The 15,176-nt window shown below is 43.8% G+C and overlaps 1 protein-coding gene across 8 annotated transcripts in view; it reads left to right on the forward strand.

Annotated features, from left to right (window-relative positions):
• The first annotated feature begins 430 nt into the window (after nucleotides 1–430).
• The window catches only part of NAXD (NAD(P)HX dehydratase), a 51,408-nt gene continuing 36,662 nt past the window's right edge, over nucleotides 431–15,176 (forward strand). For 2 of the 8 annotated variants that reach the window (XR_011725748.1, XR_011725751.1), the window contains exons 1-6: nucleotides 1,332–1,519; nucleotides 3,156–3,733; nucleotides 5,039–5,410; nucleotides 8,787–8,937; nucleotides 10,220–10,265; nucleotides 11,976–12,064. Coding sequence is in view for 6 of the 8 variants with exons in the window: in XM_071743186.1 (XP_071599287.1) it covers nucleotides 3,175–3,733; nucleotides 5,039–5,410; nucleotides 8,787–8,937; nucleotides 10,220–10,265; nucleotides 11,976–12,064 (1,217 nt within the window). In the remaining 2 variants the exon portion in view is untranslated. Of the gene's footprint in view, nucleotides 531–1,162; nucleotides 1,678–3,155; nucleotides 3,734–5,038; nucleotides 5,411–5,846; nucleotides 5,882–8,786; nucleotides 8,938–10,219; nucleotides 10,266–11,975; nucleotides 12,065–15,176 lie in introns of those variants that run through there. The other 6 variants (XM_071743186.1, XM_071743189.1, XM_071743226.1 and 3 more) reach the window with 6 other exon arrangements.

Raw genomic sequence — 15,176 nt, forward strand, 5'->3', positions numbered from 1 at the left:
CTTGATGAAAGAAATGTTCTTTCTTCTTGCTCTTCCAGGTACTAAATCAGCGCTAGATTGACAGGGGATCTACATGCTCTTTGTCCTTCCAGATGAAATTAAAACGTAAGTGTAAGAAGTGTGGTGGTCAACAACTCGACAACCTTTTTTTCTGTATTAAAACTCATTTAAAAATTAAACATGATTTGCCACTGAATCTATCATTTGGGTTGCCACAAGGTCAGATAATAAAGGGTAAAAAGCATTACTTCTGCTGACTGAATACAGAGCAAATTTTATTGACCAGCTATTGCCTTTAAAACCATATCAGATACCAAGTGTAGAAGAGTAACTTTTAAACAAACAAGTTAATACCTGACTGTGCACTTGGAAGGTATCCAAGTTCCTGCACCAGGACCTGGGTTACTGTTCAGTCAGGCTTAGCAAAAGCTCGGGCTGTCTGCCTTGCCATTTTGCAGACCAGACGGCCGTTCTACACAAGGCTTCTGAAGCTGAAGGGCAGAAATACCTCCCACCTAGGTTTGGTCCAGGTAAAACCAGCACATCTGTTGGATCACAGCTTATATTTAACACAAAACAGCAAAGGAAAGTGTTTGCCTTGACCCCTAGAAATTACTGATGCACTAAAATTTTACTTTGTAGTTACACTAGAAACTTTTATGAGTTAGTAATGACACACTTACTTGAAAAACCTGGGAGTCTAGAGCAGAAACTCCAGCTCATTTGAGCTGTAGTATTTCTGATTTCTCATGCATATCATCACATTGGTTTTTCCTGGGCAATGCTGTATTTTGATTTATTGTCAAGATTAAGTAGGTGCCATAGGACCAGAGGTGAATATCAGCTGGGGCTTCCACTGGCCCTGGTGCGTTTTAGAGTAAATGAAAATATTACAAGTACACTGCTGTAAAACGAGCTAGAAATAGCAGCTTAGAAATGAATCACACTCGTAAATCAGGGGTTTGCTCAGAAACCCTGACGAAGCTAGGGATGAGGAGAGCTTTTAAACGCTGGGAGCAATAACTGGTAATTTCTAGGAGTCTCTAATTGCTGCCAATTAAAAGAGACGGGAAGGGAGCCCCAAAGCTCCCTGACGGCTGGGCCGGGGGCTCCCGCTTCTACCTCTCCCCTCCCGTGCCACACAACCGCTTGGCCCGCGCTGCCGCCCACCCGCGGTTTCTCACCCCGGGAGCGCCAGGAGGCCCGAGGGCTCCAGGCCCGGGAGAGGCCGCGGCGGCCCTGGGCGCTTCCCTATGCGGACGGGTGGCGCGGCCCGCCCGCGCAGGCTCCGCGCCGCCATTGGTTGCCGCATGGGGTGTGGGGGAAGCCGCGGGGAGGCGCGGAGCGGTGGCGGGCGGGCGGGTGCGCCCTCGTAGGCCTACCCTGCCCTGCCCTGCCCTGCCCTACCCCGCCCGGTCCGGTCCGACCCGACCCGGCCCGGAAGCCGCGCGGATGATTTGTGTGCGCCGCTTGCCTGCGCGTTTAGCGAGGGGTGTCGGGAGCCCCGCGCTGTGGCGAGGTAAGAGGAGAGCGCGGAGCGGCGCACGGCGGGGTCCGGCCCGGCTGTAGCTCCTGTTCTTTTCTCCCCCGGGAGGATGTGGGGCCGGGGTGCTGTCACCGCCGGCGCCTTGGCTGCGCTGGCCTTGGCTGCGGCCCTCTGGCTGCGGTGTGACGAAGGTATAAACATCCCCGTACCGGGGCTCTGGTGGAGAGGGGGTGGGGCTTTCCGCTGAGGGGAAAGGGGGGCGGGCCCGGGCCGAGCTTGCGGCAGGCTTGTCCGGTGCCGGGGGCTGCCCTCCGAGGGGGCTGCTGAAGCCCATGGGTGCGTGTTCCTCAAGGGAGGAAAGGCCGCCAGGCGGAGGCCTCGGCCGGGATTGCCCCGCAGGGGGCTAGGCTGGGGCGTGAGGAAGGTGGCGGCGGCGGCGGACCCCCGTGACGGGGAGGTGGGCTTGGCGTCGCCGCCCCGCACCTCTCGCCAAAGGACGGTTTTCTGAGCAAAATTAAATCGAAAGGGCAGGGGCTAGAACGGCGTGGGGGCGGCAGTAGGGTTTGCGGGGTGGCCCCGCACAATGAAACCCACGCCCGTCTGCAGGGGGGGGCCAGCCGGGCCGCTCACCTGCCTTGCGAGGGCATGACCGGAGGTGGCGGGGGGAGGGAAGCGCGCACAAACCCCCACACCAGCACCTTCGCAGGTGTCTGCCGAAGGCAGGGGCTGCCTGATCCAGCGGGGGCCTCCGGGGTGCGACGTCTCTGCCAGCCGCAGCGCTGGCTTTTGTGGCGGCCTGCGGGGGCGAGCCGAGCCGCCTGCGCCCGGGCTCCCACCCACCCCAGCTCCGCAGGCACCGGTGGTGTGCGTGAGCCTGGCTGCCTGCCCCGGGGCTGAGTGACACAGCGGCCCCGGGGAAGGGGTAGGGATGTTGATTGCTAGGGTGTGAGGTAGGGCTCCGAGCGGAGCCGCGGGCTCTCGGACGCCGTAAGCCGAGCTGCAGCACCCTGCGCGTCTGTGGATCTGTGTGTGTGTGTGTGTGTGTAGGGATCGCTCCACTGCGGCGGGGAGGGAGGAAGGCGGAAAAGAGGGAGGGAGGGAGGTAGGGAGGCAGGCGCACTGTGATGAGCAGGGCCTCCAAGTCCAGCCAGCCCCGTCGTCCTGCCGCTCCCGGAGGAGCCCCAGGCGGGGGAGCGGCCGCACACGGATGACTGCCTGAGCGGGGTGGCAGCGCGTCTTGCCCCAGGGGAGGGGACTGCGGCTCCGCGCCGGGAGCCCGGGTTATTTTTTGTTTAGCATTGTTTTAGGAAGGGAGAGAGCCGGGGCGCGAAGAGATTTTTTAATTTTTTTTTTTTTTTTTTAAATCTCTCTCCTCCTTTGTGCAGGTGGCCGCAGCGTAAAGCGGCGCCTGGAAAGTTTTGTTTGCGTGCGGGCTGCGAGCGGCGGCCTCGGGCTGGGATGCGGAGCCCGGGGCCCGGCTGCCCGCTGCCTCCCGCCGCACCGCGGCTGCCGCGGCCGGGGCTGGCTTAGGCGCCCCCTGGGAGAGCCGAGTGCGGGCATTAAACCCCCCTCCCTCCTCCCTGCCGCCCTCCTCCGCCCCCCTCTGTCCCTCCCTCCCTTACTCCCTCCCTCCCTCTCCCTCCCTCTCCCCGGTGCGCGGCCATTGCAGTGACCCCGGCCGGCCAAGGATGATCACGAACACGCGGGGCTTCCTGTGGTCGGACCTGGAGACGCGGGCGCTGCTGGAGATTTGGGGCGAGGCGGACGTGCAGTCGGCGCTGGACGGCAACTTTCGGAACAGCCATGTGTACCGGGACGTGGCCTGCCGCCTGGCCGAGCTGGGCTTCGAGCGCACCCCCGAGCAGTGCCGCATCCGCATCAAGGGCCTCAAGCGCCAGTACTACCAGGCCCGGGACGGACTGAAGAAGAACGGGCACGCCCGCAAGATATGCAAGTACTACGACGAGATGGACCGGATCCTCAGCTGCCGGGGGGGGCCCGACGGCGCACCGGAGCCGCTAGCCCCGCCGCCCGACGGCGCCCAGCCGGCGGGACCGCTGGCCGGGCCGCCCACGCCGGGAACGCCGCACAACAGCCGGGAGGTGGACGCCGAGCTGGACGAGGACGCGGAGCTGGAGTCCCCCCGCGACAACTTCACCGAGGACTCCGGGGAGTGCTCCTCCTACGCCGACCACCCCATCAAGGTGGAGTGCCCCCCCTTCGCCATCCCTGTGCCGCCGGGAGACGGTGAGTAGCCGCCGGGCTCCCGGAGACGGGTGTCCTCCCCTCACCCCGCGGGCAGCTCTGCGTCCCCACACCCCCCCCGGGCTCTCACAGCTGAACTGCCGGTGCCTCTCGCTAGCTAGCGTGCTTCTAATGGCTTCTGCCGTGACCCTCCTCCCTCCCGCCCAGTGTTCCGATCTCCGAAATCCGTCCCAGACACCCCCCCTCCCTGCCTTGCACCTTGCTCGTCCCCGAGAGCTTCCCACCCCGCTTCCCGCGAACGGCGCCTTGGAAGGAGAGAGGGCTGCTTGCAGGGGGCGGGAAATGCTGCAGGGTAGGGTAGGGGGAGATGCTGGGGGACCGAGACCGTAGCGACTTTTTCTTGGTGTTTATCGATGGGAAACCAATGGAAAACTAGCGCAGAGATTACAAGGTAAAGTGTCAGGTAGCGCTGTGCAAGAAAATTGGCGTCCTTCTCGCTGGAGGATTTTCCCGTTCCCTGTAGACTTATGTACAGTTTTGTTAATCGGTATTAAAACGATGTTGACGATAATACCTGAAAATTCTCCTTATTGTTGCAGACGGGCCAGAAAGCTAGGGGATTGTTTTTACGTAATTAATTGCTAGAGTTGTTTCAGAAACGGTGCTGCTAACTTTAGCGGGCTTGTGGTCACAAACAACGCTTAGATAAAGCCTGTCCTTTCCTTGCTCTTTCCTTCCCCTTAGCTCCGTATTTGTGTTTTGGAGGTGGGGAGGGGCAGTGTTATTTGTTTGTTTTAAATCGAGATTAATGCCGTGGTTTTAATACAAACGTGAACCTGTCTTCAGAAGTTGACATCACTGAGGAATCAGCCAATTGGTTGACGTTTAACCAACCTTCTTATTACACATAAACCCCATCAAAGAGTTGTTTACACTAATGTTCTTTTGAAATGCAAATCCAGAATGCCAACAGACTGAAACTCAATTTAGATTAATGTAATTACCTGCAATACACAAATGAGGCTATACTTTTTAATAGCCTTCACTTAAACCTTTTTAGAAGATCAAAAAGACTCCTATTGTTGAAGTTTAGTACTACAACAATTAAAAGATGCCTCTGTGTGATTTTTCATGTTACCTTTGTAACTTTGTACATGCTTGTGGGTTTGCTTTTGTACTCTGAAATAAAAATATAGTAAATAGTTAGAATTCGTGTCAAGAAAGTGTAACAACTTTGTGATGCATTAGGTGCATATCTCATGGGGAGATTATTTTTTTTTTTTACTGCTTTCTTGTTAAGAATTTACTTTTTCTTCAAAAACATAATTGTTTCTCTTGATGTTTTAGGCTTTAAAGAAATCAATGCTCCAACTATTACGCCACCTCTCAGTCAGCCCAAAAGGTCAAAAAAGCGCCATGCAAATTTAACATTGGATAAAATGATGGAAAAATTTCTGCAGCAGAGCGTCGATACAGAAGAGAAATTTTACAGATACGAAGAGCAAAGGCTAAAAATCGAGGACAAGCGTCGGGAAGCTGAGCATGCTCGAGAGCTACAGATGTTACAGATGCTGGGACAGATGTTGGCAGGAATTTCTTCCACGGTATCACAAAGGTCACAGTCTATACCAGCAAGTCCACCTCAGAGAGCAAACCATCGTTCATATGGGGATAACTTTAATTATAATGCTATGACAGCAGCACTTTCTCCACCGATAGGTACTTCTTTCTATAGCATAAATAAACACCATTTTTTTTTAAATTTCTGTGTGAAGGCACTGGTAGTAAGTAGTTTTTGAGAATAAAAAAATAGTTGGAATTATTTCATATTGTGGTGAAGGTGTCTGTCTGATGTAAAATGGGATTAAAATGTCATCCGTGCTTTTGTACTGATTATTTAATACAGATACACTAGTTACAACCAGATTTAATGAGCAAAATGACACTTTTCAAACATAAACGTTGGGGACTTCGTTCAGTGTTCACATTTCTGTAAAGTGAAGTTAGGAGAAGCTTTATATGTAAAAGGCAAGTAGCACATTTGCTGGAGGCTTTCTGGAAATATGAGGTACCCTGTTGTGGAAGTTCTGCTGCTATTGAAGCTAACTGGCCTAAACTAGTTTGTGAAGTTAAGGCTGTGCATATGTTTTTTCAGGGTTGGGAAAAGAGTGGAATTTTGCCTACACTGAAGTAAGTCAAATGTTAACATCCAGCTCTTTTAAAATATTTTTTTATAATAAAAATTTAGAATCTTACAAGTAAACGTATTGTTGTAGTAGGCATAATAGAAGATCAAAGTACTGGCTTATGTTTTTAGTCTACACCAGTTAGTGTATAAATTCTTTGGGGGTCTGGTTTTATTTTAAAGAAAAAAGCAAGGCAGTAACTCTAGGATTGGTGTTTGTGCACAGACTTTTCTTTCCATACCTTTTGTGTGGGCCAGAAATTGATAAATGGGATATTGGTATTAATTAACAGACTTCTCGGGATCTGTGGCTCTGTGTCATTTATCTTTATCATAGTCTCTTTGTATGTGGAGGTGCAGACTGCCTGGACAGGAGGAAAGCAGGGATACTCTTGTCAGTGCTGAAACCAGAGCCAGCTCAGGGCTAGATGGTTGTATCCTGTCATGTGGAAATTAAATAAGCCTCGGTCTGTTTTAATTCTGGATTTCACACGGTTCGAAAGAAAAAAGTGTGGTTGGAAAAGAAGAAGAGGGGAAAAAAGGAAAAAAAAAAAATAAAAACCATAACCTGGCCTCTGTGTTGAATAATAATCCAGTGTGTCAGATCCTACAGGGCATTCCCTGATTCCTGAGGGGATCTTGGAGCTTTTTCAGTTCTATGTTGCATAGTGCGTTTCTCTGTAAAATGCAGGGGGGAGTGGATGGTTGGGCCCGTAGAGGGTTTAGGCTGGCTGATATGATGATTGTGTGTTTGAGTGGGTAGTTGGTCTGTAGCATTCCTTGATGGTGGCAGACTTTTGTAGATAACTTAAAACAGATGCGTGGTTTCTGTGTTTCAAATGTTTTCCCTCTTAAGTCAAGAGGAATCCTGAAGTGCTTTAGAAAATCCCTTGAGAAGTAATGTGAGGTTCTAGACTGCTGATGCTATCTACCATGGCTTTACCATTTCTTCTGAAAGTTTTCTCACTGTAAGAGTTGTATTATCTGTAAAGACTTGAAACCTGAGTTCAGTTTTTCATGCTGGATTTCATTATAAAGGTGTGCAGTCATGTTACACTCTGAAAAAATGTTTTATATATATTTAACTGTAGGAAGAGAAACTCTGATTCCACTTCTAATTGGTGAAAGTGTAACAAAGAGTTGGTAATAAAATGTGAAAAATAGTGCTTCAGGCAGCACATCTTTTGAGGAATTAAGATTTCATTTGTTTCTAGCTAAATATACTTTAGTGTTTCCGTAGGTAAATAGAGCTCTATTAAGAATTGCTTTTTGCATACTTCTCTGTTTTTTTCCAATTTATTATGCAATCACTTTATATTTACATATAAACAAAAACTGCAATGAGGAAACAGAGGACCTACTTAACAGTATGTCTGTTTAAAGGTTTTAAGCTATATTTTAAGTGTATTTCTTGTGTGGTTGAAAACCAGTGAGTGTATGAAGTGTGGTTTCAAGAAAATAATCTGTCCTATTTCTAAGGGAGATGAGCATTTTGTTCTCCTGTAGGTCACTGCAATGCTATTTTGGCCATAATCCAAAACAGGGTGGTGTGGGTCTTTTTGTTTTGTTTTGTTTTGTTTTTTAAATCTCAGTAGAAATGGAGTGCCTATATTATAGGAGGATTTTAAAAGCAAAGGATCAACCAGGAGTATTTATTGTTATTGAACACTGAAGCATTTTGTTGCTGAAGATTAGTGCGTCTGGTTTAGGTTTAGAGTCTGTGGAAGATGGAGAAAAAGATGCTTTCTGCTGATAGTGCACAGGTGCAGAGTTCTCTTGTTCATTAAATTTTTTTCCCCTCATTATTGTGTCAGATTTTCTAGAGCAATTTTTTTTTCCTGTACTTTTTGTTCTCCTTCAGATTTTGAAGTTGGGGGCTAAATTACCAAGTTTTATACAGCTGAAAATGAGGAGTATTGTGGGAGTTTTTGCATGATTATGTATTACTATACAGCAGCTCCTTGAAAGCTGTTTTAGATCTGTAAAAAGGAAAGTAAGCATAGCTATGCTCTAGAAGACTAATATTAACATTTAAATAAACAGCTCTTCTAAAAAGAACTGTACAGTTAATGAGGAGCTTTGTTGAAATATAAGAACTTAGTTGTTTAGTATGTTTACTGATCTTCAAATTTGCCCCATGTTAGGTAAACTGTTTAATTCTCTAGTTTTATTTGCTGAACTACTTATATTTTCATCTAATTTTTTGTAGTCTTTTGAAACAGTAATTTGAATATGTAAGTGTACAGCTGTTTTAATATGTAGCTTGGCATACAGCTTTGCATCAGAGATGTGTAGTTACGTTGGAGCTAAAAATTATTTTTGTGTGATATTTGTTATGTTTGTGCATTGGATCATAGAAAGATTTTCATTATGCTTTGTAACCACCTGCCAAAACAAAAAAGCAGTGAGATAGGCCCTGATTCTGCTAAAATGTGGAAGTCTTTAAAGGGGAAGAAAAAAAATAAGGTAGGGTGTACATTTAAATGTGGTTTTAGTTGCTCTGTGCTTGCTCTGTGTCTGATGTGTTTGGTCCTTACTACATATACCTATTTCAGTGGAGCTTAATCATGGAAGGGATGTCAGGCTGAACTAAGAAGATATTTCTAGTTACAAAATGTTCATATAACTATTCTGGGCTGTTGTTTCCTTCTGTACCTGAGCCCTAAATTAGGACCATGAGCAGTCAGTGGGAATACTCTTTGCATCAGACCCTGAATTTATTTTTAAAAATATCTGCTTCCCTAGTTACTCACTGTTTGAAAGGCCTCTAAGTGACAAAGCACTGATTCTTAGAAGTATGTCACTCTGTATATCTTTGAGTGATTTTGTTAGTTTTTAATCCTGCTTAAAAGAAGTGCTGGTGGTAGCTTAAGAGAGAGCATACTTTAACACTTATTTTCTTCTTTTCAGTTATAGAGAGATCTTTTTCACTGCACAGAACACACTCTCTAAAGGATATGGAGAATATTTTTCAGCTGGTGCGCAACGTTATCCCTCCTCTAACAGGGAAAAGGCATAAAGGTCAAGATGGACGTATAGGCATTGTTGGAGGATGTCGAGAGTAAGTTAAACAGAAATTTGATGTTTTGGGGATTTTTGTGGCTGAGAGAGTTTGAGGATGTCATAGGTACTGGTGGAAGCCATTCAGACTCGCCTTACATTTAAAGCATGAGTATTTTCTAGCAAGCTTTGCTCAGTCCATCATCATGAGCATGCATACTTAGGAAAGAACATGTTTCCCTGCAGTTGTGTTATAAAATTTTACAGTGAATGTGCTTCAGACTTGGAACGCTGTTTGTGTCTGTCTGCTTTCTCTTTTTTGAGCACCAGCTTCTCCTGCTTTCAGTGTTAGTCTTTTCCCAATGCATGATGAAGTTATAGAATAAGTAGAACAGAGCAAAACGTGGCACATCTGAGTTGTTTGGGGTGTTTTTTGTATTTTGGAATCTTGAGAACTGGGCCTCTTAAATCAGGAATAGAATATTTTCTTAACTGCATGTTTTTTAGTAAACACCACAATTAACCAAAATAGATTCTGTCAGTACCTTGCTTGGTGTTTCAAAGTAACAGAAGTAGCACATTTCAGAGAGAAAAAGAGCTAGAGCATAAATGAGTTAAATGCTATACTGACCTAGAAATAAAACATGCTCTGTTATTTTCTTGGCCACATTCAGTAATCTGCACAATGCTTTCAATGAGTCACTACACTTTCCTGTTTTTCATTTTCCCCTTTTGAAATAGAAATGCCATCGTTCTTCTGTAAAAGGGATCGACCATTGGACATCTGCCATTAATAAACATTTTAAAAGAGCAAAAAGGTGCTGTGTTATAGCTAGGATGATTAGTCAGGAGTTAATTTTCCTGTTGGTCTAATGGGCTTAAGGTTGGCAGAAGTAGCCACTTCTGGAGGGTGATTGTGTCCTTGTCTCTCTTTCCTCAGCCTTCGTTGAATTTAAGGTAACTGGAATCCCAGTTTAGACATCTAAAACCAGATGGGATTGCTGCAAATCACAGAACCCACGTTTGGGTTATGAACTGTTCTCGATTCTTGTTCTGTTTTGTTTGAATCTGGACTTTTAAGTTGGTTGAGAAGAGTCTGCTTTTTTATGGGATGATCTGTGAAAGGATCAGGTGGCTAAGGTGAAATCCTACACCTTTGAAATCAAAGCAAGGTTTGAAGATTGGCTTCATTAGAGCAAGATTTTATCTGTCTTTAACAGCAAACAAAAGAGAGTTTTATTTAGAATTTGCTCTTGAATTTTGGACTTCGTAATGGCAGGCTGATTTCCAGATTATCTAATCTCTTGAATGAGCTTCCTAACCTAAATTGTATTTCCTTCTAGATACACTGGAGCACCGTATTTTGCTGCGATTACAGCTCTCAAAGTGGTATGTGCTCTTCTACACCAATCCAGAATGAACTTTTCATCATTTGTATTGGCCAAGTGCCATTTTTTAAAAGCATTTTGTCTGTGCAGCACATGAAATTTGAGTTCTAAAAGGTCGTCTATTTAACAAAGCAAATCCTTAGTCCTGTATTTGTGGAAATACTTTGCAATATGTGTCTTTGGCTTTGTTTTTTGTGTTTTCTCTGTGTAGGGTAAAGTTAGACATACTTCAAAAATTGAAAATTTCAGGGGGAAAACTGTTATCAGAGGCTTGGATAGGAAGTTTCAAAACTTGACGAAGTACTGTCTCCAAAAAATGACTTCAGATCAACAACTTCAGATTAGTGTTGTGATTCAGTTGTGATTTCAGTGCTGCAGTCAGTTCTCCAGCATTTTTTGCTGGACCTGATAAGCAGGTTGAGTGAAGTAACTTTGTTTCCAAGCTTACACCTTTAGGCTAGTAAACTCTTATGTGCTGTAAATCTGAATATTGTTGGTTGAATGTAATGTAATTTTTAGTAGCATATTTTATTTACATTATAATCTTCAGACGAAGTATTTTCTAGGCTTTTTTTTCCCTAGAAGTGTGAGTTTCCTTATGTTGGTGACACATTAACTGGCTAAAAAATGTATTAACTGTAGATTACATAAGTACAGTGGTGGTTATTCAAATGTAAACAAAAAATGATTACATAATACATATACTTCTGTATGTATATAGGGTATCCTCTATATAGCCTGACAGTACTTTCAGTTTATTGTGTATGTTTTCCTTTTTGAAGATCAGTTTCAATAAGTAGATGACCAGTCCAGGTATTTCCACACACTCTGGATGCAGTCCCTTGAGGATTTAAAATTGAAATTATATTGTTTGATGTTAATATATAATATTATATTAATACCACTCAGATTTCTCTTCATTATGTGCAAATACAGTGGCATACTAGGAGGTCTCTTACTGAGGTCACTTGATTTCAGATCATTGTATCTGCACAAGAGTTGTAAGATCAAATCTCTGCATTGCTTAGTAGCATGAAATAATAAGTGTCTAGCAGTAAAGTAGTGAAGACACATTCTTAACCCTGGGGAATACAAGTAATAGGATGAGGCTTTCTGGTCACTGCTTATGTAATTTTTATGTGCATATCTGCTTCTTTTGAGTTGAGACTGAACTTGAGGATGCTCATTTGACTTAAGAGATATTGTTGAAATTGTGCGAGCCTTTATCTAGTATGAATTTGCCCCACTGAGTAAAAATTGTAGGACTGGAGATGTACTCACAGATTGCCACTGGTACCTTTTGCAGCTATCACCTTTTGTATCACAATTTTTTTTTCCTCCCTACTGCAGATTGTCTCTTGTTCAGCTCTGTTCTTTTGTCTTTTTTCATACTGTATATGTGACATTTTAGTCTTTGCTCATCTTCAAATGAGAAACATTTCTCAAGTGAGTAAAGGTTCAAGATCTGTGATTTTCAGTCATCCTATCATTGAGAAACAAAAAAAAAAATTATATTGGAAGTCAGATACAAAAAAATTGCTCCAAAACATTGCATGCTAGCCTAAGTAAAAATAGAAAAAGTAATAAAATTTCATTTTAACTACTGACAAGTAAGAATTCAGGTGAATTATTCACTGGTTAGACTTTGGAATTCTTTGGAATTATAAAGTTACAGTATTAATTTGATAACTCTGCAAATTTTCTTTTTTAGGGTGCAGATTTATCCCATGTGTTTTGTACCAAAGATGCAGCAACAGTAATCAAATCGTATAGTCCAGAGCTGATTGTTCATCCAGTTCTGTAAGTGACTTATCTTTTTTTTAAATGAGCAAGTCAGGATTGCTAATTTGAACATTGCAGTCTGGCAGTTGATTAGCTTGCATTATTTCCTTTTCTGAGTTACAGGATGGGTGAGCTAGAGATTAGAAAAACTCCTGGGTTTGTCCTTTCATTACAAGCAGTTAGCTATTTAAAATAGTACAATTGGTTGTCTTTTTTTTTTTTCATTACTATCAAAGTGCATTTTTAAAAAAAAGCTAAGGTCTTGCTTTCCACTACTTGCTGACATGTGTTCTGTGATTGTAATACATTTAGCAGTTAACAGTAGCAAAATCCAGAACTAAGAATCACTACAAGTCAGCATTTTAGAATCTGCCTGTGAGTGGCAAACAGAGTATGTTCTCTTGCTTCTTCAGTCCCAGTAGTATTTAATGGTAGTGTATATTTTTTCTTCTTGAATACTGTGTATATAGTCAGTTACCCAAAATTACTGGACAAAGAGATGCTAATTCTAATTTTTCTTCACGAGATTGTTGCATTAGATACTCACCTATTGCTGTGAATAAATAGATGTCCTAAAATGATAGAAAATATGCGCTTTATTAACAAGAAGATGAAAAGTTTAATAAGCCATTGTCCTCTAATTTGGAAGATCTGTGTGTGCATCCCTGAATTTGTGTTCGGAAATAGGGTACTTGATTGAGGAACTTTCACAGGATATATTGTTTCAATTAGGTGTTAGGAGGGTTGACAATGAGCACTGCAAATGAGAATTAAGATGTGTGCCTTAGGTATATGACCCTGAGCTTAGCTTGCACCAGTGCATGTCAAAGTCTCTTGGTGTTTGTAGCAAAGCTGTGATTAAGCTAGAAAAAAGCATAATTTAAACTCATGTCTGTTAGAAAGGATTTATGACAGTAGAAATATTTCAGTGTCTGAGAAGAATATGATCTCCCTTATGGGGATGCCTGCAGACGGAAGTTGTAGGTTTATTACATTTTAAAGGTGGATTTCATTCCTGTCTGAGTAGAGAGAGGTGCTTAGAAAGCTTAGAAAGAAGTCAGTTAAATAGACAGGTATCAAGGGTTGTGTTTTGTCAGTTTGGCTTTTTTTCAGAGATAGGAGAAACCCATGACTTTTGGATTTTAGACAGGGATAGAATGATATTTGAAAGCAAGGGTGACATACAAAGGTAGGGGCTTTACCCATCCAAATGCATAAGCCTATAAAATCTAAAGGGCACATCTCCAGTTGATGTTCTGTGATGGTATCATATGACAGCAGCTGAGATGGAGGATCTTAATGGCAGTATTAGCTTGTGACTTAGGTTGTCTTGATGGGTGAGGTGACACTTGGGATACAGCATATGGTTGTCTTGTGTGGGAAGAAGTTGACCTTGCTTTGGGATAAGCATTTTTCATATACTCTGGGTTCTTGGTGTCTGGTAATGGAAAAGGTTAACAGGAGAAAACAGAAGCAGCAAAGAGAAAAAGAATATGACAATGTGTAAACAGTAAAATTTATGTTTGTGGAGGACCAGGTTGTGCCTGCCAAATAAGGTAATTTTTTTTAATACACAGTGTCTTACCTCAATGAAAACTCTGATCTTTCTAGTCACAAAGAAAACTTTTGATTTTAACGTTCATCTCTTGTCTATAGATTCTGCCAGATGTACATAGTACAGTGAATCTAGAAATTTTCATATTCATATAGCTTTTAGGCTCAAGCTCCATGTTTCATACTTTTATTACAAGTGTGATTAATTGCACCCAGACAGCTGGCTAATTGCATGAAGCTATGGATCTGTAAATATTGTTTATATGACATTAAAAATGAAAAAATGCAAATATTAGAATGTTTAGATTCTATTTGTTAAGTTTTCTCAAATTTTCTAATCTCTTCTGCTTTGTTTGGTGAAAAGAGAAAACAGTGTTCTCTGCTTAGGAAGGAAAAAATCTTGACTGACTTGACTGACTCTATTGAGCCCAGGTTTTATTCAGATTTACACAAACAGCCTATTTTTCTTGTAAGGGCCTTTGTCTTCAGTGTCACACTTTTCTTATGATCTTTTATATGTTGTGGAGCCATTTGAGTTCTGCAGGCACGGACAGCAGCTCTTGATTCAGAGTCTGATCTCTTAAACAGTCTTTGTATTTTTTCCCGGGCCACACTTCACGCATGGAAGAACCTCCGGGTAAAACCCACCGAGCAGCTACCTCATTGTTTTCTTTTGTGTCTCTCCCTAAAACTTTGCTTTGTTATGATTTTTCCATGACCCGTCAGAGTAACTAGGTAGCTGTTGTACCACTCTCTTATTATGCTAATCATAATTATGGCCCTGTGTACTCCTCAATTCACTGTTTGAACAGTTTGGCATTTCGCCAGGGTGCCGCTGCCATTTTGTACTGCCAGGAGTCTGACATTTTATCATCCCCTCTGTGACTTGGCTGCTGCTACCTTTCCCTACTGCCTTCACTTCCCAGGGGATCACCTCAAGGGAAGAACAACATGCTCTCTTTTTTTGATGCTGTATGTGAGGGCTTTTCTGGCTGGTTAGAGCTGCTGTCACGGATGGTTGGTGGCATGACCAGGGAAGGTATGTGAGAGCTAGAAGTTGCACTGTTGCATTTCAGATCCTTGGCAAATGTCTTTCACTCCAAGGATGTGAGGAATGTTATGTGAGAAAAATTGAGTCGGAATGCAGAAGGAGAGTGATGAGAACAGGCATCCATCTTGAAGCATTGCCAGGGCAATTGTACGTAGCCCCAGCTGCAGACCGTCCTGGGATTCCTTTTGGTGTAATTTTCCATGCTGATAACACCTGTAACACACTTTCTCTGTGCTTTTTGTCATGAGACTTCATTCCCTGTTCCTGTGAGTAAAGGTAAAAGAGCTGGGACTGCACGTGGAAGCTGGGATCTGGAACGGTGAAGCTTCGGCACCCAGCTCTGTGCATCCTCACCATCTGAGCTGAATAATTATAATTAGATGTCTTAAAGGCCATGAATAGTCAATATTACCAATAGTAGCTTTTCCTTTTTGTTCAGGGATTCTGTCAAATGCATTATGGCACCTTCCATAATGTCTTGTTATTGATGAAAGCATTAATTAAAAACTGACCAGCTAACCAGTT

This window comes from Heliangelus exortis, chromosome 1, assembly GCF_036169615.1.
Source record: "Heliangelus exortis chromosome 1, bHelExo1.hap1, whole genome shotgun sequence".
Classification (NCBI taxonomy): domain Eukaryota; kingdom Metazoa; phylum Chordata; class Aves; order Apodiformes; family Trochilidae; genus Heliangelus; species Heliangelus exortis.